At 51.0% G+C, this 24,545-nt stretch overlaps 1 protein-coding gene across 1 annotated transcript; it reads right to left on the bottom strand.

The window, feature by feature from the left end:
• Positions 1 to 911: 911 nt before the first annotated feature.
• nol10 (nucleolar protein 10) lies at positions 912 to 23,138 on the bottom strand. Its single transcript, XM_035399387.1, has 21 exons — positions 22,906 to 23,138; positions 22,393 to 22,438; positions 22,202 to 22,300; positions 21,926 to 22,003; positions 20,422 to 20,459; positions 19,958 to 20,094; positions 18,747 to 18,812; positions 18,416 to 18,476; positions 17,941 to 18,026; positions 17,018 to 17,096; positions 16,506 to 16,655; positions 15,768 to 15,834; positions 13,734 to 13,786; positions 12,677 to 12,803; positions 9,880 to 9,959; positions 9,484 to 9,582; positions 9,198 to 9,287; positions 8,844 to 9,017; positions 7,533 to 7,819; positions 7,018 to 7,120; positions 912 to 1,590 (listed from the first exon to the last, which is right to left on the bottom strand). Exons 1-21 carry the CDS (start codon positions 22,969 to 22,971, stop codon positions 1,438 to 1,440), a joined length of 2,139 nt encoding a protein of 712 aa, XP_035255278.1. The 5' UTR covers positions 22,972 to 23,138; the 3' UTR covers positions 912 to 1,437.
• Positions 23,139 to 24,545: the final 1,407 nt, after the last annotated feature.

The following is a 24,545-nucleotide window of genomic DNA, read 5'->3' as shown; positions in this document are numbered from 1 at the left end:
GAAACCAGGAAACTGGCTGCTGATTGGACAGAAACCAGGAAACCACGTGGACCACCGAAAATGGGAGCCCGGAACCCCCGTTGTAGAACTCTCTCGCCGTACCCCCGATCCGTGTTGTTTTTCAGCTGTTGGGCCTTTGCGCCTGGCACACCACCGGACGGCCTAAACCTGGCACACCACTGGACGGCCTAAACCTGGCACACCACCGGACGGCCTAAACCTGGCACACCACTGGACGGCCTAAACCTGGCACACCACCGGACGGCCTAAACCTGGCACACCACCAGACGGCCTAAACCTGGCACACCACCAGACGGCCTAAACCTGGCAACCAAGCATCGCCCCACTGAACACATCGCTGGCACCGGCACCTCGATCTCCAGCGACACGCCCAACGGTACGGAAGCTGACGTTGCCAGGGCGACGCCCTCCAGTCCCCACGGCGATAAGGGATGCAGGGGCATGTGAACGCTGGGGATGCTTCAGTCCTGGGATGTCCAGTCACTGTCATTCTGCTTACAGATGTCTTGACTGAAGATCACAATTAGTTAACCAGCTGAATCAGGTGCTGTAGTGCTGAGCTAAAGCAAAAGCCTTCACCCACACTGGCCCTTTTCGGATAGGACCGGACACCCCTGCTTTAGTCAAAATGGCTGTCCTGTCTAGTTTCAATCATGACTTAACTCTGTGTTAATGCACTGGCCTTTGCTCAACATACTGGCAGCCCAACAGTAGTACTGTCATTTCAGTTTGCCCAGTATTAAAGCAGAACTGTCTTAGGCACCGTTTAACCTTTTTATCATGTCATGTGACGCAAATGTGATCCTGACGAAGGGTTTACATGGTTGAACAAGATGATCAATGATGGGGAAAGACAGCATCAATAATAATGAAGATACACAACTGAAAGGTGTGTTTAAAAAGCATTTATGATCCCAGTCAAGCACACCTGTTTATCTGCACAGAACTACAGTGACTGAGGAGAAATGACAGGCTAGACAAGTGAGACGCACACGAGACAAGGACACACACGCACACACAACGCACGCACTCACACACACAGACAAGGTAAATTTGTTCAGTGAAATACTCATGAAGGGGTCTGGTAAATTCATTAATTCAGATAAACTTGAAAATGAGACTTGACTTTAGTCCTAACAGAACACAGCCTGCCCTCACTGAACACACACACACACGCACATGCACACACACACACACACACACACACACACATGCATAACACCCCTGTTACGTAACCTGGAGAGGAGGTTTCCAAAATGGCCTCCCTGACCCGGTGGAATATAAATATCATCAAAAGGTTATTTTAAAACATGGGGAAAGACACACAAGCCTGCGTCCTTTGGACCAGAGCTAACACAAACTCCCTGACTGTGGCGCCGCCCCTTTCCCTCAGTGACCACCCCCAGGTCCTGCCAGTCAGTGCCGGCCCCTCCCCCAGCCCCGCCCCCGGCCCCGCCCCTGACCCCGCCCCCTCCCGCGCGTCTGCAGGTGTCCGGCAGACCGCCTCAGCTTCTTCCTCTCCTCCAGGTGCTCTCGCTCGGCCTTGTGCTGCTGCCGCTGCTGCTCCGACTGAGAGAGAGAGAGAGAGAGAGAGAGGAGGGATAGAGAGAGAGGGATGGGGAGAGTGAGAGTGAGAAGGGGGGGAGAGAAACAGAGAGGGAGGGAGGGAAAGAGGGGGAGAAAGAGCACAACAAAAACAAAATTACATTACACATTGGGAAACTCAAACAAAAAATCTAAGTAAATCGGCATGTTATTTGGCCCTAAACCGAGACTACACTGTGGCAGACTACCTGACAGAAAGGAAAGGAAAACATTGACGAAGTACAGACGCAGCGAGCACAGCCTGGCGATAGAGACTGGCCGACACACGCAGACCTGGCTGCCCAGGGAGGAGAGGCTGTGCTCCCTCTGCAACAAAGAGCAGGTACAAACAGAGCTGCACTTCCTCATCAAATGTGCAAGAAACTGAGGAATGTGAAAGAAAATGGGGAAAACGGAAATCAAACTACAGAAACGTCAGAGAACATTTCTTCCCCAAACTCACAGAACAAGTCCCAAACTTCCCAAACGTACCTGAATCTCAAAAAATTAAAAATTATCCTGGGAGAGGAAAGGTGCTGCCCAAATTTGGCTGCACAATATGTTTCTACCTGCCAAAGCCTGAGGGACAGGACACATACTGAACTATGTCATGCCAATAATGCACTTTGAATTGAATTGAAAGTGGGGGGGGAGAAGTAAAACAAAAATAATAAAATAAAATAAAAATAATACATCCAAATTTTGCCACACTTTCGGATGAACAAAAATGACCCATCCTACTGGGTGAAGGACACACACACACAAACAGTCACACTCATACACTCACACAAGCGCGCGCACACACACACACACACACACACACACACACACACACACACACACACACACACAAACCTCCCGCCTGCGGTTGCCAGCAGCGCTAACGCAAAGCAGAGCGTGCCGTGACGACGAGCCGCTTTCTAAGAACACCTGCGGCTGCGTTTCTCAGCAGACTGCCCGCAGCGCCACAGCCCATAGGACGCTGCGGTCGGCACGGTTACGCTCGGGCCCGTCCTTGCGGGAGGAGGCGGGTCACCTTTCCCTGATCCCGCAGTGTTTACTAAACACGGAGAGGCGCGGCGAATTTTCCCCCTGCGCTGCCCGGCCGTACTGCATTTACCCTTCACTACAGCAGGGCGCTCACACTCAGACTGACATTGAGATCTCTCTCTTGCTAGAGAGCATCTGAAGCCTACCTGTCTGGGGACTGTGGGGGGGGGGGGAAAGCCACGCAAAAACACGGGCAGAACACGCCAACTCCACGGAGAGAGGACTCGAACCCGCAACCACCTTCTCGAGAGACTCGGGCCAAACCGTGGTGCCAACCGCCGCCGCGGCGTGCCACCCTAACCTGCAGACACCAGCCAGCGCTCAGCCTCACTGCCCCCCACCCCACCCCCTCCCACTCTGCCGGAGGTGCGCTCACAGCCAGGCAGTCAGCCACCCACGTTCCGCACCGCTTACACACGGGCGCTCGCCCCCCTCCCCAGGGCACCGGGCCCCCGGGGCACGGCTCCACTCCGCACGCGCAGACCTCCGCGAAGGCCAGAGGACAGGAAACGGGCGAGAGCTCTTTCTGGGAAAGACACCGGACACCAGACCCGGCGCGGAGAGATGAGATGAGATAAGATAAGGGGCCGGCCGAGCCGATCTCCTGGGAAAACCTCCTGGGAATTTCACCTTTTCAGGACTTCGAACAGTCAGGGCCAGGGTCAAGGTCAGAGCCTGACTACACCCCCCCACACCCAACACCCTCCCCTTCCACACCTTCACCACTGCCCTACACCTTCACCCTCTATAGCCTTACCACTGCCCTACACCCTCACCACCTACACCCTTACCACTACCCTACATCCTCACACCCTACACCCTTCCCACTGCCCTACACCCTCACACCCTACACCCTTCCCACTGCCCTACACCCCCACCCCCTACACCTTTATCACTGCTCTGCACACTCACCCACTACACCCTTCAAACTGCCCTACATCCTACCTCCCCTACACCCTTACTACTGCCCAACACCATCAGGCCCTACACCTTACAAGTCGCATTCTCATGGCAGATTACAGAGATCATTAAAACCTGAAACTAACGGCTATCGGGATGGGATTGAGACGGAGAGGCCAAGGAGACAACAGGCTAATATTCCACTGGCCCGCAAATCACTGCGTTATGGTAATACTGCGTTCATCACACGGTAATGGGACGCTAAGGACATGCTAATGGCGCGATTTTCGAGTTTCGAGTGTCACCGCGTAGGTGAGCAGAGCGGCCGCCTGCAGCTTCATTACGAGCTCAGCCGCTGTGATCTCGCTCCGCTCTGGGAGAGCCGGGGTTACTCCAGGTCAACTCCGCACTGCGACGGGCTCAGGCCGCCGGAGGCAGTAAACACCGGTACACAGCAGCACAGACATAAGGGGAGAGGAGGAGAGGGAGAGAGGGAAGAGAGAGAGAGGGGGAGGAAGAGAGGCAAGGAGAGAAAGACAGAGAGAGAGACAGAAAGGGGAGAGAAAGACACACAGAGAGACAGAGAGAGGGTGGAGAGAGAGAGGGGGAGAGAGGAAGGAAAGGGGAGAGAGACAGAGAAAGTGAGAGAGCAGGAGCGAAAGAGGAGAGATGAAGGAAGAGAGGCAGCGAGAGAAAGACAGTGAGAGAGACAGAGAGGGAAGAGAGAGAGAGAGGGAGAGAGGAAGGAAAGGGGGAGAGAGACAGAGAAAGTGAGAGAGCAGGAGCAAGAGAGGAGAGATGGAGGAAGAGAGGCAGGGAGAAAAAAACAGAGATAGAGAGACAGAAAGGGGAGAAAGGGGGGAGAGACAGTGTGAAGGGGAGAGAGGAAGGAAACACAAAGAGGGGGAGAGAGACAGAAAGAGTGAGGGTGAGAAAGTGAGTTGTAAACATGGAGGGCGGGGGGGGGGGTGGCGGAATGGATAATGTTATGATTTTATTTATCTGGTCACCATGGAGACAGCGGGCCCTGCCTCTCGTCTGTGGGGGGGGGGGGGGGGGGTTGGGGGTCCCATATGAGCCATATGCTGCGCACGCACACAGGAAGTCTCGAGACACAGGAAGTTCAGCACACGCGAACGGCCCCCTGGTCCCACAGGCCCAGAGCTGTAACCCCCCCCCCCCCAGACACCCCACACCCCACACACACAGACACCCCACACCCCACACCGACGCCCTGTGACCCCTAAACTGCTGGGACCAGGGGAACAACCGACACACAGAGAAAATACTGAACACTGTGAACATCGGCCTGGGGGGTGACTGAGCACGCCCACGGGAGGAAAGAATGCATCTGTTCTGCACACAGAGAGGGAAAGAAAGAAAGAAAGAGGGGCAGAGAGAGAGGAGAGAGAGAGACAGACAGACAGACAGAGTAAAGAGTAAAAAGGGAGAGAGAAAAAGAGAGAGAAGAGAGGGAGGGGGAGAGAACGGGAGAAGAGAGAGAGACACAGTGAGAGAGTGGGAGAGGGGGGGAGAGAGGAAGAGAGAAAGAGATGCAGAGAGAGAGGGAAAGAGAAGAGAGAGGTGGAAGGGGGACAGAGGAGGGGGGGAGAGAGAGTGAGGGAGAAAGAAAGGAACATTCCACAGGGACCAGCACAATGATGGGCTCTCATAAAGAGTAACAGCCTCCCTGGCAGTGACACAGGAATGCCTCCCACATCAGTCACAACCTGAGCCTGCGCTCACGAGAGCGTTTACAGCGCTAACTGAGCCGGGAGGGGCTAACCGAGCTGGGAGGGGCTAACTGAGCCGGGAGGGGCTAACTGAGTGAGGGGCTAACTGAGCCCAGAGGAGCTAACTGAGCCCGGAGGAGCTAACTGAGATGGGAGGGGCTAACTGAGCCGGGAGGGGCTAACTGAGCCCAGAGGAGCTAACTGAGCCCAGAGGAGCTAACTGAGCCAGGAGGGGCTAACTGAGCCCAGAGGGGCTAACTGAGCTGGGAGGGGCTAACTGAGCTGGGAGGGGCTAACTGAGCAGGGAGGAGCTAACTGAGCCCGGAGGGGCTAACTGAGCCCAGAGGAGCTAACTGAGCCGGGAGGAGCTAACTGAGCCGGGAGGGGCTAACTGAGCTGGGAGGGGCTAACTGAGCTGGGAGGGGCTAACTGAGCTGGTAGGAGCTAACTGAGCCAGAAGGGGCTAACTGAGCCGGGAGGGGCTAACTGAGCTGGGAGGGGCTAACTGAGCTGGGAGGAGCTAACTGAGCTGGGAGGAGCTAACTGAGCCTGGAGGAGCTAACTGAGCCGGGAGGGGCTAACTGAGCCGGGAGGGGCTAACTGAGCCGGGAGGGGCTAACTGAGCCGGGAGGAGCTAACTGAGCCCAGAGGAGCTAACTGAGCCCAGAGGAGCTAACTGAGCCGGGAGGGGCTAACTGAGCCAGGAGGAGCTAACTGAGCCCAGAGGAGCTAACTGAGCCCAGAGGAGCTAACTGAGCCCGGAGGAGCTAACTGAGCCGGGAGGGGCTAACTGAGCCGGGAGGGGCTAACTGAGCTGGGAGGGGCTAACTGAGCTGGGAGGGGCTAACTGACCCAGGAGGGGCAAACTGAGCTGGGAGGGGCTAACTGAGCTGGGAGGAGATAACTGAGCTGGGAGGGGCTAACTGAGCCGGGAGGAGCTAACTGAGCTGGGAGGGGCTAACTGAGCCGGGAGGGGCTAACTGAGCCGGGAGGGGCTAACTGAGCCCGGAGGAACTAACTGAGCTGGGAGGGGCTAACTGAGCTGGGAGGGGCTAACTGACCCAGGAGGGGCAAACTGAGCTGGGAGGGGCTAACTGAGCTGGGAGGAGATAACTGAGCTGGGAGGGGCTAACTGAGCCGGGAGGAGCTAACTGAGCTGGGAGGGGCTAACTGAGCCAGGAGGGGCTAACTGAGCCGGGAGGGGCTAACTGAGCCGGGAGGGGCTAACTGAGCCCGGAGGAACTAACTGAGCTGGGAGGGGCTAACTGAGCTGGGAGGGGCTAACTGACCCAGGAGGGGCTAACTGAGCTGGGAGGGGCTAACTGAGCTGGGAGGAGATAACTGAGCTGGGAGGGGCTAACTGAGCCGGGAGGAGCTAACTGAGCTGGGAGGGGCTAACTGAGCCAGGAGGGGCTAACTGAGCCGGGAGGGGCTAACTGAGCGTGCTCGTACCCTTAGCAGGGAAGGAACGGCGCAATTATCCGACTGCATGATACCGTACCGCCCGCAATTATCAACACAGCCGTGGAGCGTAGTGTTTCGTGGCAGGAGAAGCCTGCGTAACGTTGTTCATACCGCCGAAAGCACGTTAGCACAGCTGCAACGAACAGCGGTTGGACGATGATGTCATGGGCATGAAGGTTCCATCATTCGCAACCTCTTGGACAGGAAGTCTTCCCGCTCCATTTCCTGGCTCCTGGAAAAGCAGGGGCTGAGAGGCCAGACTCACCTTCTTGAGGGTGAAGGTGAGCTGCTTGCTGCCAACCGTCGAATCGGCCATGCTGAGGGCTCCGGAATGTTCCTCCAGCTTCAGACGGTCCTCCAACGAGGCCCTGCAAGAGACACACACGCGCAGACATGGACACACACGCACGCACACACACACACGTAGACACGCGCACACACACGCACGCACACGCACGCACACACACACACACGCAGACACGGGCACACACACACACACACACACACACACACACACGCACGGACACAGACACACGTGCAGACACACGCACAGACACACAGACACAGACACAGACACACACAGTTAGGTCCTCTCTCTACAGTAACGCCCAGCTGACAGGTTTTATAACCGTGCCCCAGGGGTCTGAACAGGCGTGGCACCTGTCCTGACCCGTGACACAGTCAGAGAGCCAGCCTCCGGGCTGAACATTCCTTTTATGACAGAACAGCTAGGTGAGGGCGGGGGCGTGTCCCAACGCCATGGCGACGGCTGTCACTCACTTCTGCAGCTTCTGCTTGCGGCCCACGTCCCCGAAGCTCCGGAAATCCTCGCCAGCCTTGATCTGGAAGAAGCGGGGCTGGTTCTGGCTCTGGTTCTGGTTCTGGCTCTCCAGGCTGGTCTCGCGATCCTGCTGCTTCCTGTCCTGCCGCTTGCGGCTCCGCTCCTCCACCCGAAGGAGGCGCCGCTGCTCCCGCACCTCCTCCACCCAGCTCTTGTCGTCGTCCGAGCTCTCCTCCGAGCTGGCCCGGCCCTCCGGCTCCTCCTCCTCCTCGTCCTGCTCCTCCTTCTGTAGAGAGGAAGAGGATGGGGTCAACAGGCGGACGAGGTGAGGTTCAGAGGTCACAGCTGGGGGCAGCATTAGGGAACTGGCGGCCTAATTTAGGCCTTGAATGAACCCGACTGCACGGCATGCATGGAGCGGCACATTTCTACGAATCCGCGCAATACCAGTTCTGCGAAAGGAATGTTCGACGTCACCTCAAACCGCAGACGACTTCCTAATACAGTAAATACGGCAGGCTCCACACAACCCAAATAACTGTCTTTAGCACATGAAAGGGTGCATTCAGTGAACCTGGAATAAAGTTCTCAACTGTTATGAATTTTTCTTCCCTCACAATACAGCCTGTAGCAGCTCTAGAATCTCTCCTGTAAGGTGTAGCAGCTCTAGAATCTCTCCTGTAAGGTGTGGCAGCTCTAGAATCTCTCCTGTAGGGTGTAGCAGCTCTAGAATCTCTCCTGTAGAGTGTAGCAGCTCTAGAATCTCTCCTGTAGGGTGTGGCAGCTCTAGAATCTCTCCTGTAGGGTGTAGCAGCTCTAGAATCTCTCCTGTAAGGTGTGGCAGCTCTAGAATCTCTCCTGTAGGGTGTAGCAGCTCTAGAATCTCTCCTGTAGAGTGTAGCAGCTCTAGAATCTCTCCTGTAGGGTGTAGCAGCTCTAGAATCTCTCCTGTAAGGTGTAGCAGCTCTAGAGTCTCACCTGTAGAGTGTAGCAGCTCTAGATTCTCACCTGTAAGGTGTAGCAGCTCTAGATTCTCACCTGTAGAGTGTAGCAGCTCTAGATTCTCACCTGTAAGGTGTAGCAGCTCTAGAGTGTCACCTGTATGGTGTATCAGCTCTAGAGTGTCACGTGTAAGGTGTAGCAGCTCTAGAGTCACACCTATAAGGTGTATCAGCTCTAGAGTGTCACGTGTAAGGTGTATCAACTCTAGAGTGTCACCTGTAAGGTGTACCAGCTCTAGAGTCTCACCTGTAGGGTGTAGCAGCTCTAGAGTCTCACGTGTAAGGTGTAGCAGCTCTAGAATGTCTCACCTGTTGGGCGGCGGCCTGCTTCTCCAGGAGGCGGAGCTTCTTGCGCCGTTTCTGGCTCACTTTGGAGACGATGGGGTTGAGCAGACGGAACTCCTCGCTCTGCTCGTCCACCTGGTAGTCGGGATTCTCAAACATCACCTTGAAGCGGTTGTCATTCAGGATGCTGGTTACGGCCTGGTAGGGAGCGAGGGGGGGTGCATAAAAAAGGAGAAACGGAACACAGATCAGTCATTGTGCCAGACTAAGAGAGTGTGTGTGTGTGTGTGTGCGCATACATGCGTCTGTGCGTGTTCCTGCATGTACGCAAGGGCATCTGTGTGTCCATGGAAACAACAGTGAGCAGGGGGCGCTCACCTTGCCCTTCTTCTTCCTGCTGGAATGCTCCTCTTCATCTCCCTCCTCCATCAGCTTGATGGCCAGCTCCTTATTCACCATGGGCAACTTCTGTTTCAGTAAGAGAGAGAGAGAAAGAGAGAGGGGGAGGGAGAGAGAGAGAGAGAGAGAGAGAGACCACATCTGTGAGACACACAACCGCAGAAGTGACCGCCCCTGAAAAACACACACTGCCAATGAAGTCAGGGTCACGTGACCAGGTCACGTGACAGGGCCGCGGAGTTCCAGACGGGGCGGGGTCGCTCACCTTGACCTGCACTCTCTGAGTTCGCTTCTCCTCGATCTTCTGCCGGATCTTATCCTTGCGGTATTCCTCGTAGGCGAAGGGATTCGCCATCGTCTTCACCTGGAGAACGCACATACGCACACGTACACATACACACACACACGCACACACACACACACACACACACACACACACACACATACACACACACACACACACACACACACGTACACGTACACACACGCGCACACAGCGAAGAACAAGAGCCACACACACACAGTGAAGAACAAGAGTGTCATTACTGTTCTGTAAACCGGAATGAAAAAGCACACACACACGCACACACCACACACGCACACACGCACACACGCACACACACACACACACACACACACACACACACACACACACACACACCTTGTGGTAGAGGCGAATGTCCATGAAGAAGCCGTGCATGTAGGCTCGCAGCAGTGCAGACCCCACCAGGTGAGACAGACCTGAGGACGGACGGACAGACAGACAGACGGACAGACAGGGAAGAGCACAGGTCAGTCAGGTAAAGGAGCAAACGCACCAGGGGTGTCTGCCGCAGCACCACTTCACAACCCCAGGGCCACTCACCAAAACGCTGACCGTAAGAGGCACGTCAAAGATTAATTTTTCATTACCTGCCTGTATGCCAAGAAAGCACTGTCACAAAAAATGCAGAATGCCATAAATATTTCACGATAAATCGTTAATAAAACATAATGGGAAGACAGCTGTTATGTGCACACAAACGTGCAGTAAAAAGGTTCACTTTGGAGCTGACGGTGTTTTTTCTTATTTGTTTATGAACAGCAGCAAGTACACACTACTTTATCGCTCACGCGACTCTCAAAGCGTACGGTTCTGCTTTAACGGACGAAAGGTGGTCAATGTGAAACCAGGACAGGAGGAGAATGAAGCAGAACGCCACACATCCCAGGCCGCACACGTCTGTGCCTGTGTCTGTGTCTATGTCTGTGCCTGTGTCTGTGCCTGTGCCTGTGTGAGGTCAGGGCAGCGAGGACTCAGACATTACAGACCCTCTAATTCCGTTCATTTACGCTGGCTCGCGAAGACGGGCTTCGAGAGAGAGCGTGACATTTACATTGGCTAATTTCCATCCCCTCCCCCCCTCCCTCCCCCCGGGCTCCGCTCACACAGGCCGGCCTCGCCGGTGCGTCTCATTAGCCCTCCTCAAATATTTAGAGGCCTAAATCAGCGCTGCCGTCCCGCCCGGGCCAGTCCCGCTGAGATTTGGAGCCCCCGTCACACCGCCCTTTACTCTCCAGGTCCCGCCGCTCCGCTTTACGCGCGTCCCACGCATTCCGTCCCGTCCGCGATTGGCCGAGCAGCTAGGCAATACATTCCGAACGCGGTCACGTGACATCGCACCAAACTACCCGCTACTACAATGCCTCCTTTCAAACCGCTGGGAATGACTTAAGGGAGATTTACATAAACTGCTCCACGACTCCATAAATATACACAAAGGAATGCACGAAATTGCACACTTTATTCACCCCTGAGATAAACAGTGGCTGTAGTTTCGGTTTAAAGTGTACGGTCACCTGGAGGAAATTAAAAGGCAGGTGCTGTTTCTACCTCAGGCTGGTCTGCCCGCACCTCAGGGACTGTCTGTTGTCTGTCTGTTCCTTTACGTTCTTTCTTTTCAGAGTTGTGTTTTTAGAGCACCAGACACACTCTGGTTTAAGGGCAGGGACACACACACGCCCTTTTGTGTGCACAGACGACTCATTCAGCCCAAACACTCGAGAGAGTTTGGCTCCTCAAGTCGATCCTCAACTTCCACATCGATCAACATCTATCGCCGCGATTCCAGCCGCCGGGGTCACATGACCTCCCCGTACGGCAGGATGGACGCGCTCACTGGGACACAGGCAGAGGTCTCTCCGCCTCAACCCACCCCTCACCCTTTCTGTGTCTCTGTCTCTCTCTCTCTCTCACCTATCAGTCTATTTCTCTCCCTCAACCTCTCACTCTCTTTTCTTCCCTCTCTTGCTCTCACTCTCTCCCTCAAACTCTCTCTCTGTCTCTCTCTCATATCTCAGACTCCCTCTCTCTCTCCAACATCTCTCGCTCCCTCATATCTGTCCATCTCTCTCAACCTCAGCCTCTCTTGTTCTTTTTCCTCTCCCTCTCTCAGTGTGGACGATCATCCCTGTTTGCTGAGGGGGGACTGAACAGGCAGTCTCCACCGTTACATAACCACGCATTCCAGGCCCACAGCCCCGCCCTGTCCACCCCCGACCCCCCCCCCCCCACCCACCACTCTTCCTGTCATCCTATCATCTTTCCTCTCCTGTCGTTCCAGCCCTGTCCCTCATCAATCTTTCTCTTCACTGTCTCTTCCTTTTCCTACCTCTTTCTCTTTCCGTCCCTTTCCCTCTCACTCGCCCACTTTCTCTCTCACTCATTTAAAAAATGTACTGGTATATGCGGGCGACAGTGTAGTACAGTGGTTAGGGACCCGGGCTTGTAACGCTGAGGTTGCAGGTTTGACACCCAGGTGGGACACAGCCGTTCTGGCCTTGAGCAGAGGTGCTTCCTTTGCATCTGACCATATCCAGCACTAAAAATGTTTTGTATGTAAAACGCTTGTAAGCTGTGCCTGTCACCATGGATACGAGTGTCTGCCAAATGGCTAGAACCAGGGTTCAGTTTTTACCGGGGAGCCAGGAGGAGCTCTGACATTTTAGTGTAACTATTAATTCCTGCCTCAACCATCTATCCCTCCTCCTCCCCTCTCTCACTTCAATCCTCCACTCCTCTCCAACTTCAATTCATCACTCTGTCTCTCTCCAACTTCAATCCATCACTCCTTCTCTCTCCAACTTCAATCCATCACTCCTTCTCTCTCCACCTTCAATCCATCCCTCCTCCTCTCTCCAACTTCAATCCATCACTCCTTCTCTCTCCAACTTCAATCATCACTCCTTCTCTCTTCAACTTCAATCCATCACTCCTCCTCTCTCCAACTTCGATCCTCCACTCATCTCATCTCTCACTTCAATCGTCCACTCCTCTCCTCCCCAACTTCAATCCATCGCTCCTTCTCTCCACTCCTCTTCTCCACTCCTCCCCTCTCTCACTTCAATCCTCCACTCCTCCCCTCTCTCACTTCACTCCTCCCCCTCCTCCTCTCCTCCTCTTCCTGCCCCTCTCTTACCCAGGTTCTCCAGGTCCTTGCGGGTGACGAATTTGTAGTCGTCGTAGACGGTGCTCTCCGGACTCTCCTCCAGCTCCTCCGTCAGGTTATCCAGGAAGGAACACCAGCGAGGGGCGGGGCCGAGGGCCTGGGGGGGGGGGGGAGAGAGAGAAAGAGAGAGAGATGGAGAGAGGGAGACAGAAATAAGACTTTACTTTAGTAAATAATGCATAGCTGTAAGTGGTGCTACTGCCGCAGTCACAGTGATTGAGTGCCTGTGCTGTGAGAGTGTATAATAGTTATTGGGCCTGAATAATTTAATACAGCAGCTTTCAGAAGAGGGGTGAGGAGAGAGAAGGAAGGGAGGGGAGGGAGAGAGGAGAGATGGCGATAGCGGAGAGGGGAGGGGAGGGAGAGAGGAGAGATGGTGATAGAGGAGAGGGGAGGGGAGGGAGAGAGGAGAGATGGTGATAGTGGAGAGGGGGAAGAGGCGAGTGAGAGGAGAGGAGGAGGAAACAGGCCAAGAAAGGACGCAGGAAGGAAGGGTGTCTCCCGCACACTTCCTGCCTGCAGACGAGAGGCATCTGGAGCAGACGAGGCAGATCGCTCGCTCCCCGAAACCCGGACCCCGGCGGGCCCCGCCAGCGCCCCGAGGGGAACCCGAGGCGGGGGCGGGACGAGGGCACGTCCTGCAGGAAGGGGCGCGGGCCCCGCTGCGCACAGGAAGGACACACAGATGCGCCGGGCCCGGCCGGGGCGTGGCAGTGCGTCTGGACCCCGTTCCCAATCGCTCTCTCTCTCTCTCTGCACGCACTGACAGAGACCGCATTTTCCTGCCTGTGTGTGTGTGTGTGTGTGTGTGCGCACGTGTGTGTGTGTGTGTGTGTGTGCACACGCTTCATTTAACCCCCCCACTGGCCACAGAGTCACAGATTTACAGTCCTGTACATTTCTTTAAAAATCTACAGATTTAGGCCTGTAGGGGTGCCTGGGACCATTCAGCCAATCAGCGAGCTTTAATTTAGCGCGTAAGCGCAGACACAACGTGGATGCCACAGAGGTGGTGTAGAATGCTCACCGGCATGTAGAACGTGTTCATCTTGGGCCCTTCATTGGCTGTGAACAGCATTCCTGTTTGGGGGGGGGGGGGGGGGGGGAGAGAAAAAACAAAAAACAAAACAATGAGTGTTTTATCATAAACAACCAAAGTAAAATTTAAGACAATGCTCCACAGACTGAGCAAAAATAGAAATAAATAAATAAATAAAATGAGGCACAGGGGTCAGTTTAGGATAGAGGCCTACAGCCCGGTCCAGGGGAGTCACTGGGTGTAACAGTTTGGAGTTTCAGTGTATTAGTTTTAGGATTGACTGCATTAGCTTACAAAGGGATGCTGTGTACTTTGCCCCCTTATAGAAAGGGGAGATGGGATTTCAGTTAATCTTTAAACCGAGCTAGCCCAGCTATACTTCTAGGTTTTAATCTGACCAGACAGCTTTTTGATGCGGTTCGATGACTTTATGCAAACAGATGATCAGGTCTATGTGAGCTGAGCCCTGAGTTCAGCTCATGAAGCAGGACAACTGAGACAGCTGGATAAATGCACTGATTACATTACATTACATTACATTACAGGCATTTGGCAGACGCTCTTATCCAGAGCGACGTACAACAAAGTGTATAACCATAACCAGGAACAAGTATGAGGAAAACCCTAGAGAGAAGTACAGGTCCAAGTGCAGGGAACAACCGCATAGTTCAACTTGGACCCTGAAGGTTAAACTGATTAACACTAACAACGAGAACGGCAACAACGCAGTCTATGGAAAAAAATACACAGTCTATGGGAAAAAAGGACCACTGAGATAGCTGGATAACTGCACTGATTAAAACCCGGAACCCTCCCAAATGTGGACCCATGGACTAGTAAAAAATCAAGAGAGAAGTTATGGCTTTTCCTCGGCACAGTTATCCAGCTAACTCAGTAATGCTGCTTTGTGAGATACTCCCCTCAGCATTTTCACCAGAAGCCCCCGCTCCCCCCGCACCCCCACCCCAAAAAAAATGGGAAGAAATCTTGAGAGGAACGCGGCTATAGAGGGGGAGCCCATCCTCCGCTGGCCGGCCTGGTGTAAAGTAGCGGCAGAATGGATGTAATGTAATAAGGGATCTATCATGATAAGGCACTCAGAGCCAGTAACCCCGCTGAGGTGAATTACCAGTGTGGGTCCCGACTTCAATGGATTCTGTTAAGAGCCGAAAAGCAGCACGCCCCACGCCTCTCAGGACCACGTTCACGTTCCCAGCGTTTCGGACCGCAGCGAGGACCCGGTCAGGAGCGAACGCGCTCTCTCTAAACGCACCACCGTGACCCGGGGCCCACCCGTGCGGACGGGGAACGCTGGTCTGGGACAGGACGACCCACTCAACCGCAACGTGAACCGAAATCCCACAACGGGACGTTCTCAGCCATTGTTTTAAACAGTTACAACCGTTCTCCTCTTTCCTTTTGGTCCTAGCTTTTTGGTCCCAGGATGGGGCGGGGAGGGGCAGCGGGGATCAGCCACATTCTTAACACCGCACCTCTTTTCAATCTCGGAGGTTTTTATCAAAATATCACATAAAACGACACAGAATAATTGTATGAATTTGTTAATTATACACAGCGGACAGCTTTAAGAGGGTATATTACAACCCTCAAATGGCATCTTAAACGGTTTAACTCCAGACGCTCCTTTGAAAACATTTTTAATTTCGTTTAATTAACGGCGAGAGACGTTTGAATGGCGGCCCCTGGTATTTCCTGTAATTAAGAGAGACTTTCAGAATCTGTAATCTCGTATCGGCAGCGCCTTGTGATCCGCAGGAGCCGACCGCAAGACAGCCCCGCATGTGTGCTGCCACCTGCTGGCGATGAAGGGGAACTGCAGCACACGGCCCCAGAGGAAGGCCACGCAGACGGCATTTGAAAGTAATTTAGTAATTTACTTCCCCTTCTGCTCTGCAGAACTCGCTCAAACCAGCCAGAAAACGAGATTGCAGAGGCGCGCGCACACACACACACACACACACACACACACAGAAGCCCCCCCCCCCCCCCCCCCCCCCTTACCTGAGTCTGGGTACACGCATACATCATTGACGTCAGTTTCTGGTTCGATTGAGGAAAACAATTTGCCCTGAAATGAAAAAAAAAGAGGAAGAATCAGTCCTGTTCAGGCCAGTTTAACCGTATGGGGTGTGTAAATGGCGTTAACGCAAGCCCTGCTAACGCAGGCAGACGATTGGTCATAAATCTAAAAAAAACAGCAGTAGCAACAGGAAGTAGCCACAGAGACACGGAGATTCAGCGCTAGCAGACCGGCCAATTAAGAAGCTTGTCACCGCTACCAAATAAAGATGTTTTCTGAAGATCACAGTGGGGCAGCATTGCTGAGATATCATTGCTGTTTATTTAAAAACATTTCTATCTCGATCGACTTCCTTTCCTCTACGCCTGTGATGCACACGTGCTGGGTGGCCAATTCAAGCCGCTTCAGAGCTGGTGCTCCAGCGGGATAGGAGGAATGGGTTTATTTCACGGAGAGGGAGGTGACAGCATGAGAGAGTGCGACTGAAGAACAACAGAAGCACAGCACAACGTACAGCCATGACGAAGCGGAAACACACACAAAACAACACACACAGAGACACCAACAGACCCACATAAACCCATACATTCCAAACAGGGACACAGCAACCAATCAACACACAGCTTCACAGAGCCAAACGGACATAGACATGGACAGATGGACAGGCAGGCAGGCAGACAGACAGACAGACAGACAGACAGACAGACGGACGGACGGACCGTGTCTCGGTTCCAGATCTTGATGATCTTCGAGTCTGCCGACAGCACCAGGTCCAGCTGGTTCTGGAAGTTCAGGGACTTGATGGGCAGGCCGTAGTAATGGTCTTTAACCAGCAGGGGGCAACTGGAGCGCAGATCGTACAGCAACACCTGAACCCGGGAAAGGAAAATAAAACTACTGCAACTCCCACACAACCACAGTGTCATTAATGGCATCTGATTTCCCCTCCAACTGCTTCTGAAACTTGATGCTAACTTACGGGTCTGTGCCGACAAATGCATTACCCCTTTGAAGAGCAGGTTTTTTTTGCGATGTTTTTTTTTCCAACATTCCGAGTCAGTGTTCTAGAACTCCACCGCTTTCAGTCACCAGCAGTGATTGTGACATCAGCACTAGAATGTTCAGTATAAGAACATTCTAATCACATATTTGTGACCTCACAACTTTAAAGGGTTGAGGACAGTGGTGCCAGAATAAAACGTGGCCCGGCGGGCTCTCCCTCGGCTCTGACCTGTCCGGTGCTCGTCCCCACGGCCATGTTCAGGGTTCCGTTAAACTTGAGCGCGCTGATGGACGGGAGGCCTTCCACCCTGGTGGGACAGGACACAGAACACACCCGGGGTCAGAGAACTGAAAGCCTCCTCTCCTCTTGCAGCTTTGAGGGGCTAAAGACACACAAAGCTAGTGCGTGCATGTTTGTGGCTACAAAAAATGCATGTATTTTGTGCGTACTGAGGCTAGTGCATGCGTAAGCTACTGAAGCTACTAAAATGCATGCATTTTATTCTTTTGAAGCTAGCGCATGCATAAGTTTTTGTAGCTATCAGGAATGCATGAATTATCCATTAGTAAAGGTGCGTGTGTTTGTAGCTGCTGCAGCTGGGTGTGTTTGTAGCTGCTGCAGCTGGGTGTGTTTGTAGCTGCTGCAGCTGGGTGTGTTTGTAGCTGCTGCAGCTGCCTGTGTTTGTAGCTGCTGCAGCTGGGTGTGTTTGTAGCTGCTGCAGCTGGGTGTGTTTGTAGCAGCTGCAGCTGCCTGTGTTTGTAGCTGCTGCAGCTGCGTGTGTTTGTAGCTGCTGCAGCTGCGTGTGTTTGTAGCAGCTGCAGCTGCCTGTGTTTGTAGCTGCTGCAGCTGGGTGTGTTTGTAGCTGCTGCAGCTGCGTGTGTTTGTAGCTGCTGCAGCTGGGTGTGTTTGTAGCTGCTGCAGCTGGGTGTGTTTGTAGCTGCTGTAGCTGCGTGTGTTTGTAGCTGCTGCAGCTGGGTGTGTTTGTACCTGCTGTAGCTGGGTGTGTTTGTAGCTGCTGTAGCTGAGTGTGTTTGTAGCTGCTGCAGCTGGGTGCGTTTGTAGCTGCTGCAGCTGGGTGTGTTTGTAGCTGCTGCAGCCGCATGTGTTTGTAGTTGTTGATGTCATCGTTGCAGAGGCAGAGCAGTACTCACTCAGTCCCCTCCGTCACGCTGCTCAGCGCACAGTCCAGAATCCCCACCCGACCCCGGGTACGAGGATCCCAGCATTCCACCTTCCCCTGCACAGACAAACACACACACACACACACACACAGGACACACACAGGACACACACAGGACACACACAGGACACACACACACACACACACACACACAGGACACACACACACACAGGCAGACAGGACACACATACAGACATACAGACATACAGACACACACACACACACACACACACACACACACACACACAGACAGACAGACAGACAGACAGACAGGACACACACACACACACAGACAGGCAGACAGACAGGACACACATACACACATACAGACACACAGACACACACAGACACACACAGACACACACAGACACACACACACGGTTAGCGAGGGGGCTGTTGGTTCCAGGGGAATACTCACAGCTCGAAGCCCCGCCCAGCACACGTACCTCTGCTGTTCCCGTAGCAAACAGCTGATGCACAGGGTTGATGTCACACACATTGTTCTCCCTGTGAACACCAGACATGACCATCAGAGACAGGGTCACAGGTTCCCACACATTTACAGATAAAAGACAAGGTGCACAGATGGGCACCTGTGCGTCTGGTGCATACACTGGTTCACAGACACACAGAGGGGAACAGGAACAAGGGGTGAAGAGTAGCTATAAACATAACACATGTGCACACACACGCGCATACACACACACGCATGCACGCACGCACACGCGTACACACACACGCACGTGCACACACACACACAAAGGTGCAGATACTCACACTGCGTCTGTCTGTAAGGAGTTGAGGAATCGGCCTTGCTCCAGGTTCAGCCTGTAAACCTCAGAGCTGAGAGAGAAGCAGGACTTTCAGATGTAAAACCAACCACAGTAACTCAGAAACTCAAAAAAGCTTAGAGCAAAGAAGCAGGACTTTCAGATGGAAACCCTATCTATATTACAGTAACTCAGAAACTGAATCTATGAAAGCTTAATGCTCTTCAATTAATTCTTGCACTGTCAAAAAGGAAGCTTTCTACAAAGAACATGGCCAATTATATTAAATTAAGGCCCACTAAAGCAGCAGTTATCTTTATTATCCAAAGGAGTACTCCAAGATACATTTGCATAATTATGGATGATGATTTTATCAAGGCTGTGTAGAAAAAGATAGCTATTTATTAGCTTTCCGCAGAAGATCTTAACTTACAGCCATAATGGAGGTCAGATAACTAATTAGAGTTGAGCTGCTTGAGTTTCACAGGCGAAAATGAAAGGACGGCGATCAAGAAAGAAATTTTTCAAAAAGTAAAAACAGTAAAAATATCTCAGCTATGCTGCTACACACTACACATCGTCAAATAAACAACTTTACTTGGTAACGTTAAAAGTTAATATTTTTTTAAAATTTCTAAGCCATCTAAAAACCCCTAATGCAACCATGACTTTAAACATTTTTGTCTCTTCTGCAACCTTTTTTTGTATTTAATTTGTAATTTTTTTTATTTATTATTATTATTATTTTTTTTTTTTACAAGTGGGTAACAATATATGCAGCCTATATAATAACCTGCCTGTGTATAGAAATATGGATGAAACGAAATATGAAAAATGAAATAAAAACACTATAAAGCATACTGGGCCTGAATGAAGACCACTGAGTTGACATCAGGGCTATTGTGGAAACAGGCAGTGACAATGCAGCTCTTATTTCTGTGTACAGACTTCCAGTGTGCGTCAGAAATCACGCTAACTGAGCTGAAAAGTGCTGTTATATTAGCCAGACTGCTTTAGTGCCAAGTTGCCCTTGGTAGCGTCTGGTTTAGAGTATATCGGTTTACATATTAAATACCTTCAGGGTGTGACTAAAGCACGCTTATTTTTCCTGTATTTGCTGGTTACTCGCTCGGACAGTCTGACAGTCATTGAGGCGCAGACGCGGAGAGTACAGGTGAGAGCACAGGTGATAAGCGCTTCACGCAGCTGGACTCTTACCTGGCACCCACAAAGTACAGGTCACATGACGGGTAGTGGTAGGAGAAGTCCCGGCCGAACTTGGGAATGCGAGTTTTGTAGTAGTGCCCGTGCTGGGAGTGGAACTCCACGTAACGATCGCAGCGCAGAAACACCAGCTGCACATATGAACACACGCGTGCACACACACAAACACACACGCACGCACAGATGGGCACACACACACACACAAGCGTGCGCACACACACACGCACACGCGCACACACACGCAGAAGCGGACACACACAAGCGTGCACACATACAAACACACAAACACACTCAGATTAACAGACCGCCATTAAATCAGCATACGTCCATAAACACAAACGTCAACGAGTTTGGCCAGTTAGCCTCAATGATCACCGAACTTTTAATGCTTTTAAATGTTAGTGAAAGTAAAGGGTGAATGTTGATTGAATACTGGCCATACATCGGCACACTCTCACCTTGGAGTAGTCATCAGAGAGGATGTCGAACGCCACCACTGCAGAGAGAGCAAACAGACGGGTTAGCATTACGAGGCTGTGTATCCGGGTCCAGGTGCGACCCTAACACAGGGGTAGGGTATTCTGGTCCAGGCTGTGCTACCCTAACACATCAGTAGGGTATCCTGGTCCCGGAGATCCACAGGGTCACTCAGCAGTCAACTGACCATTTAAAGCAGCTGACTGCACAGGAAACCCACCTCCCCTGGTTTCTTGGGTTCGAGTTAGTTCACAATTTTCAGGCAAAAACAAAAGCAGCAGACCCTCCAGAACCAAAGCTGTAGACCACCACCCTTCACAATTTTCAGGTGAAAACAAAAGCAGCAGACCCTCCAGCACCAAAGTTGCAGACCACCACCCTGTCTAACGCACTTCATCAATTCACACATTTGTGGGAGGAGACGACGCACAAACACGACCAAACAAACAGCTCTACGTTCACCACCCAAAGGTCCCGGGTCGATGGGGGGTTCCAGCACGGGCCATAACAGAACCAGAAACCCCGTGCATTTGGGGTGTTACCTGAGCCCCTGGGGGCGGGGCAGAGCAGGGTAGCGGATGGGGTGGGGTGAGGTGGGGTGGGGTGAGGTGGGGCAGTAGTTAAAAATTAATCACCGTATTAAATCCCTGGCCCTCGTGAGCTGTCATTAGTCAGGTCAACAGAGTGCGGCTGCAAACACCCGACACTGTGGCTGAGAGAACGGTATCCTGTTCCCATTCAAAGCAGCTGCACAACACATTCCCTACACCTACATACAATGAGCCCTTGGTCCCTAAAGAGTGCCTACAAATTCCCACACAAAGCCACTAAGAGACTACAGAGGACATAACCTATACCTCACCATATAATAAAACCTAACCCGCACACCTCTCCATACAATGAAACCTAACCCCTTAAGAGTGCCTACACATTCCCACCCAAAGCCACTATGAGACTACAGAGAGGACATAACCTATACCTCCATTCACTGAGCCCTAATCCTTAAAGAGTGCCTACACAGCCCAATACAAAGCCACTATGAGACTACAGAGAGGACATAACCTATACCTCCATTCACTGAGCCCTAATCCTTAAAGAGTGCCTACACATCCCAATACAAAGCCACTATGAGACTACAGAGAGGACATAACCTATACCTCCATATAATGAGCCCTAATCCTTAGAGTGCCTATATATCCATACACAAAGCCAGTATGAAACTACAGAGGACATAACCTATACCGCCATATAATGAGCCCTAATCCTTAAAGACAGCCTACACATCCCAACACAAAGCCACTATGTGACTACAGAGGACCTAAGCTAAACCAGTGGTTCCCAACATCGGCCCTGGGGACCCCCTACCTATACTTGTGCTCATTCCAACCACCTTCCAACAATATTCTCTGAATACCAAATTTAAAAACCTATTAAAACGTGTGAATTGAGTTGTTTTTTTTCCCAACTGTTGAATTTCCCACCTACCATCAGAATCCAGACATCTTTCAAACTTCAGGGACAACTGGTAGGTGTCGTAACAGCGAATTCTCGGTTTGTAGGTGCCTGAAAGTACAACAACTCGAGATGAATTCCGATTGACTCTGATTGGTCATGTTTAACAGGTTTAAATTAAAGAAGCATTAAAGTTTTGTGTCTCACAGAAATGCTAACACAGGACATAGAAATTAGAAGATATCAATCAACACGGAGTAGTAACAGACATGTGATCGTCACTGTCCTCGTGATTATTCAGCTCCTCACCTGCTGCCAGAATGTACTGTCCATCCCGGGACACCTTTATGGAGGTACACACTGTAGGCATGTCGAAATCCTGGATAAGTTCGATCCTGCGCTGGACGTCTGACGGAACAGATCAGGGCAGAGGTGGCTTAGCAAAACAAGCGCCCAAGAAGCAATGCGACGAACAATCATCTTTCAGGAAAAATACTCACCGACATCTTTCTTCTGCAAAGCCCTTTTCTTCCTGTCAGAAAGCCACTGGGAATACGAATTGAAAACGTTTACATTACTTTAGTTTTTGAAAACAAATTAGGCTATAACATTACTACAGCCCGCGGGTACGAGCAAAGACGAGCAACTGGCTCAATTTTAATTACACACATGGCAGCCTCCTGCCAAAGCGTCCTGTAAACTTGTAAACCGACTACACTGCCAGTCCTTTGGCAGTAAACACTTACAGCTTGTTATTTAGCTAGCTATCAATGTTATACCGGCTAAGTAGTAACATAGCAGCATCTTGCTAATGTGTTTTAATGACAATACATTATTTTGAACAGCATGTTGTTATCAAGCACTTTATGGCAAAACACAGCGATTATGACAGAAAGCTATTTTATGTATACCCAATTCTGCTAACTAGTCGTAAACATTTTAGTCGTAGGCTAGTAACGTTGGTACTAGCAATTAGCCAACAGGCAAACAAGCCAGGTTATCAAATGAATTACCTCTGGTAGAGATTTTCCGTGACTTAAATTGTATATCTTCACGTCATTCACGCTAGAAACCTGCATTTTTTTTCTATGGTCACTCTAACCTCTCAATCATAATAGAGTCAAGTGACATTAGATTTAGCAAACGATTCAGCGAGCAGTTTAAAGTCTCGCTCCACGTTTCTCTACCACTGTAGCATTCCGAGTCCGACACCGGGCAAGCATGAGTGAAAGGGGTCCAGCAGCTAGTACGTTCCGTGTGGAAATGCATAACGACAGTAAGGTTCCTAAGCACGTTTAGACGTTGCCATCGTAGGCTAAATGCAAACGAAAACTTTAAATACACTTGTTTTAAAGATAGTGGTATAAATTGCGATTGTTCATACAAGCATGTCATCGACGACTCCTACTTCTTAGATTTAAAATAAAGAAGAAGAAAAAAAACCACGAATGTTAACTAATTAAGCTGTAGGCGGTTATATTTCTGTAAGCGATCGATGTTTTAATTGCATTTTTTCGTAATCAGTTGCAATTCAGAGATAAAATATTATTCAATTTTGCAATAGCAACTCAAATTAAAATGACAGGATTAAACAGGTTTAATGGTGATTGTCATGGTCGGTAGTCTACGTGTTTCTTCGTTATGAAAATATTGCTGCAGTTTTACGTATCTGTTAGTCCTGTTTTACGCGGAGCGTCTTTCCAAGCGCGCAAAGATTTTTGATTTAGTATAAATAAATAAATACCAAAGCATTTCATTCATTTTAAATAAGTTAAAATATTTTTGTTATTGTATTCTCATAATTTATATAGACCTACTCAAAAGTGAAATGCAACTGCTATTAATAAATAGCTATTGGGGGTGTTGCGGCCAAGCAGCATCCTTACGTTCACCTGTCTGACAACAGGGACACTAAAAGCTTAAACAAATGCTTAAAAGGTGTGTATAACTCAGCCTGTGGCCTACGCCCAATGTCTGTTTCTCAGAGGAGGTATCATTATCAAGTGAAAGAGGCAATCTGAGAAGCGAGGGCCAAGGAGCAGTGGCAATATGCTAATACACCTGTACACAGTATAGCCTGCCTGTTCGCTTTAAATGATGAAAAGATCTTACCGGGCTGCAGCCCGCGGACTCCGCGTTTGGTTTCTCATTAGACTGTGCGCTGATGGAGACGCGCTGGAGTTTCCGTTTGTAGGAACCAAGTACACCTTTGTCGCTTCAAAAGGAGCGCGTGGTCTATCTACAGTGGTGGTGCAACAATTCAAACAGACCCGCAGATTAGTGGATACTTAAAAGCATGGAAATTTTAATTATAAGGTAAGCACGTAACAGATGCGATTTATGTACTTTATGAAGTTACTGTAACCCTTTTTGTGGTTAGGTAGCTAGTGTTGCAATAACGAGTCATAATTGTACAGTAATACCAATTTATTGATGTATTCGCAAATTGTTCTGTATAGACTGATTGGTTATGTGAACTGAGCCGAACGTGAAAGGTAGGTTTACTGTGCTTCTCATTACTTTATAATTGACCCATTAAATTATTTTCAGTTCCATTACGTCACTTCTCCGCGGTTATAGGCTATATTTGCAATGGCCTCTCCTGTCTTATGAAGGCGAATTGTTAATTTCCTTTAAAAACACTCCTGTCAAC

This window comes from Anguilla anguilla, chromosome 1 (assembly GCF_013347855.1).
Source record: "Anguilla anguilla isolate fAngAng1 chromosome 1, fAngAng1.pri, whole genome shotgun sequence".
Taxonomy (NCBI): domain Eukaryota; kingdom Metazoa; phylum Chordata; class Actinopteri; order Anguilliformes; family Anguillidae; genus Anguilla; species Anguilla anguilla.
This window is presented reverse-complemented; position numbering and strand designations above follow the sequence as displayed.